Source organism: Fragaria vesca, linkage group LG6, assembly GCF_000184155.1.
Source record: "Fragaria vesca subsp. vesca linkage group LG6, FraVesHawaii_1.0, whole genome shotgun sequence".
Lineage (NCBI taxonomy): Eukaryota > Viridiplantae > Streptophyta > Magnoliopsida > Rosales > Rosaceae > Fragaria > Fragaria vesca.
Window position 1 is genome coordinate 16215484 of NC_020496.1, and position 4552 is coordinate 16220035.

Here is a 4552-nt window from a genome sequence, read left to right on the forward strand (position 1 = left end):
CAAATTCAAACCTCAAAATAAGCTTATATATGAATTACTCGTGCGAAGGTAGGTTTTTAATACAATAGTTAGGGAAATCAAACTTGTTAGCCTCAAGTTTTGACTGAACAGACAATCTCACTGAGTGTTTGATAAAAAGAAATTTTAATTTCCAGAATCTATGATGCTAAGTAGCAACTCTCTTTCGGAAAATTCTACAATGTGTTGATGCATGTGAATGATGCAATACATCAACTTTGTAAATCGAGTCCTCAAACTAGTAATATTAGTCATCGAAGTTATAATATGAGTCTTTAAAGTTGTAAAATTTTCTAGTTACAACATTAGTAATCATGTATCCTTAAAGTGGTAAAATATGTACTTAAAGTGGCAATTGAGTCCTCAAAATGATTAAAAAAAAGTTGTTACAACTTTGAGGACTCAATTACCACTCTAAGAACAAATGATGACTAATGTTGCAACTAATTTTTTTTACAACTTTAACGAATCATATTACAACTTTGAGGACTAATATTACTACTTTCAGGACTCATTTTACAACTTGAAGACAAAATTGATGCATCAGATTCATTAACACACCCTAACCTTACCCCTCTCTTTCTCTTTGATTAAGAGAGGGTTGTCATAAACAAAACTCTTTTGGCAAAGCTGCTTAAGAGGATTGTACAAAAGCTCCAACAAAATATAAACTCTTAAGAAAATTGGGGTGTTCTTGGCCCGATTTCAAAAGAAAAATGAATAATGTCAAAATCTGTATTTCTAAATGCCTACTGCATGCACCATCAATTTAACAAAGAAAGCTACCTATTACGCAAATACAAACTCCCTGCCACCTGAAAACATTTAGTCATCTACATACAAAGACTAACGAATATCTCTAATTCCACACCACATCAGAAGTAATCAAATATTCACCTGATATGCACAACAAGTCTACAAAATTTGGAATGGCTTCTAGAAAGTACAGACTAAGTAATTCTATATGACTTTTAAGATGTATATATTAAGTGTTTACATTATAAGGCCAATTGTAACTATGTAGCTGGAGTGAGGCGCCCTATTTGGTTTGTAAAGTTATCTACATTATCTGTGTTCCACCAAAGCTTTTTCTGAGCAGCTGCATTGGTATCACTTGCTCCGCCATCACCATCCCTTCTTTCCGATTGTACTTCCTGTGCATCTTCTAAACCAGGGGTCTCTGTTAAACATTGCTCCCAAAACACATCATTTGCTGCAGCAGGCTCAGCGGCTGTCATTTCCACTACCCTTTCTTTTGGAGCTTCAATTGCAGGTGCACTATCAGGCTTAGAGTTCATATCAAGTCCTGAAGATTTAGGCCTGAAATCACCAGATTGATACATTGATGAGATAGCGAGGATGTCAAAAAGATTTGCAGACCCAGCCACCTCTGGGGATGAATGAACATTCATTGAAGTCGGTGAAGATAAGTTCGATATAGGTGAACACGGCCTGCTATTCATGCCAAGGTCTTGTATTTCTGAAACAATGATGGGAGAGGCCTCAGACATAGGGCCAATATCATTTACTTCTTCAGGCATAGCTTCTCCAATCCCACGTATAAAATCTTCCCAAAAGTTCAAGGAAGACTCCATTTTCTCAAGCCGCTCTGACTTTGATGTGGAAGTTGAAACTGAATCCAGGTTCTCTTTCTGTGAATTCAAATTCAAACCTTCCATACTGAACTCGTCAGGAAATAGGTTAGGTTTCAATAGTCTTCTCTTTTTGTTATGATTTTCCGATTGTTGCATAAGTAAAGAGGCAAACCCTGGCTTCTGCAATACTTGAGCTAGGAAGGTCGTATATTGCCTCTGCCGAAGTTCCATCTTTTGCAATTGTTCATTTAACAATTTCATTTGGAATTCAAACTCCTGATTCTCCCTTTGATGTCTTTGTAGCTCTAGCTCAAGCAAGTTCTTATCATTAATCAGTCTATTGATTTTCTTTTCATATTCTTCCCTTTCTGTCTCGCTTAAAGGAACTGAAGAGTACTCGTGATTCTGCATGGAATGACTATGAATTGGCTTGCGGCGGTGAATATTCTTCAGTAGATGTCTTCCTCCTCTCAAGAATTCCTCATTTGCAAACTCCCACTGCTCAGGATCAACCTTCCTGAACCCCTGCTCATAAAGAACACCAACATCTAATAATTAGGGACCATAAGCAGAAACATTAACAACTCAAAAGGAAGAAAGATACGGATGGTAGTGTCAGATTAAGAAAATACATTAATCAAGCACACACAACAACAGAACTAATATAGATTATTTTAAGCTTCCAAATCTCCTCAGCAATATAACTCAAATCCTCATCCTTACAGTAGCAAAACCTTTTGCCTCTCCTTGAATGAATGACAATTTAACACCGTTTCTGGTAGCTAAATCAGGAAATAGTCAGCAAAAAAACATGATAGCATGTCTGGTAACCTTTCTCATGAGGACTAACAGAGTATGCCAACTACTAATGTACCTATTCAATTCAAGTACTTCAAGCTACATAAATATCCCTATTTTAAGCTTTCAAATAACCTCATCGATCAAATATCAGACCACGTTATTTGCACAGTCGACATCAACCTTAATAGAAGCACCCTAGTAACTATCATAGTTGATCCAAGCAACAACAAATGCAAAACCATCTCTTGTAATTTCCAATCAGATGAAGTATTTCTTGCTTTTCTCCAAATTTGCTTCCTTCATTTTGCTGTTCCAGACCCCAGGCTTACCAATATTGTATTGGCTTAGGATGGAAAGAAACAGCATCGATGACCAGTAGCTACTGGTGCTCCAAAGTATGGGCCATGTTCCAGTCCTCTTATCGAATAATTTGGCACTTTAAATTCTAACTCCACTAAGTTCTCAGAACCACCTCTTTATCAAGATTAAATGCATCAGAAATACACTACCAGATACATAAACAAGATTGAGAAACTTTTAGGAAAAAAATAAAAATAAATTGGTGATACTTCAACTGTTACACAAAACTGACTGCAAAACGTACTCCACTGTACACAGTCTGGTGTCCATTGTCCAATTCCTAAATAATACCTTTCTGGCCCTTTCTAGCAACAAGTAAGGCAGTTTACTCATCTAAACGATATTAGAGTCTACCCTAAGAAGAGTATGGATAATACTATAACAGAAAACACGAGGAAAAACAGAAGAAGAAGGAAATAAGGATCTAAAAGACAAGGTTGTGATCAAAAGATTTTGTTTTCACCTACTTAGGTAGTACAGTCAGAAATAGCCGAAATCACATGATTGAATTGTGAATCAAGAAGATGCTTAGTTGGAAGTATGAAGCATGGAAAGGCACAAACATCATAGGCGAACTAACATAGTACATAAAAACTGTAAACATTCTAATCATTTACAAGTCTATACTGCCATTTAGCTATCATTCATTTGATCTCAATGGATGATGTTACAAATTTGACACAAACAAATATCAAAATGGATGATTTGCAAACGAAATTAAGAAACTAAATTGCAGAGAAATGAACAGCTTCAAAAGTAGACTTACATATGTATTAAGCTGCCTGACAAAACTCGAAAAATTGTTGTGCTTGAAATACATGGGAAGCAAATCCTTGGCAAACTCTGTGGGATCCCAAACTACAAAACTACCACCAGTTTCACTCCAAGAAACCACGTGGTTGGTTGAAGGATCATCCACCAAGTCATATGTTTTCGAAAGAAAAGGAGCCGGTGCATTCGAACCACCTTGAGACCCATCCATAGCTTCGAGCCACAAGTCGATCAGGCTTTTGCAAGTAGATCAAAGATCGAAAACCCAGAAAAAAAACTTCTCAAATTCAATCAAGCTCAAGGTAATGAAAAACACAAGATTTTCAAAACCCAGAAACCTTGGATCAAAAGTAGCTCAAATTGAATCAACTAACAACAAGTCAACTCTATGAGCAATCAACCAAAGCTGTGTTTTGTTTTGAATTTAAAAGCCAACACAATCTTAGCCAAGTAAAAAACTTTTCTCCAAGATCAAAATTGGGATTGCCTCAAACAAAACCAACAACCAAGGAAACAAAGAAAAGGAAAGATTGTTAACTAATCCAGACAAGTGGGTGGTGAAAGATGAATGAAATAAGCAAACAATGGAAAAGAACAAAGACTGAGAAACGAGAAAGGAGCTTTGGTTCGTGAAGAGCTTTGACTTTCTGACCAATCTAAACGCGCAACTTGGAGAGAAAGCAAAGACAGAGGGCGTTTGATTTGTTAAAGCATTGCGTTTGAAAAAATGGAGTCATGCAGAAGGAGAGCATCGGGTGGGGGCTTTATTAAAATGTAAAGGCATCGTCTCTCGCTTTGTTGGGTTTGAAAGTCTTCTCACGGACACAGACTTGGAAGTTGAATGGTCAGCGAAGATGCAAAGAGACAAAACTGGTTTAGTCTTATGAGGTACAGGAGAAGAAGATGAAGAAGTACTACTGTGTGTATCAGCTGGAAAGGTTACCAGCGTTGACTGGGGTTCATTCAACTTTCCACATATGTTGAGAAGTGAAGAGAACTGGTCCTTA

The 4552-nt window shown here is 37.0% G+C and overlaps 1 protein-coding gene across 1 annotated transcript; it reads right to left on the reverse strand.

Moving 5' to 3' along the window:
• Window positions 1-832: 832 nt before the first annotated feature.
• LOC101290970 (heat stress transcription factor A-4b-like) lies at window positions 833-4282 on the reverse strand. The gene is made up of 2 exons (XM_004303161.1): window positions 3541-4282; window positions 833-2138 (listed from the first exon to the last, which is right to left on the reverse strand). The coding sequence occupies exons 1-2, from the start codon at window positions 3754-3756 to the stop codon at window positions 1035-1037; spliced, it is 1320 nt and encodes a 439-aa protein (XP_004303209.1). The 5' UTR covers window positions 3757-4282; the 3' UTR covers window positions 833-1034.
• Window positions 4283-4552: the final 270 nt, after the last annotated feature.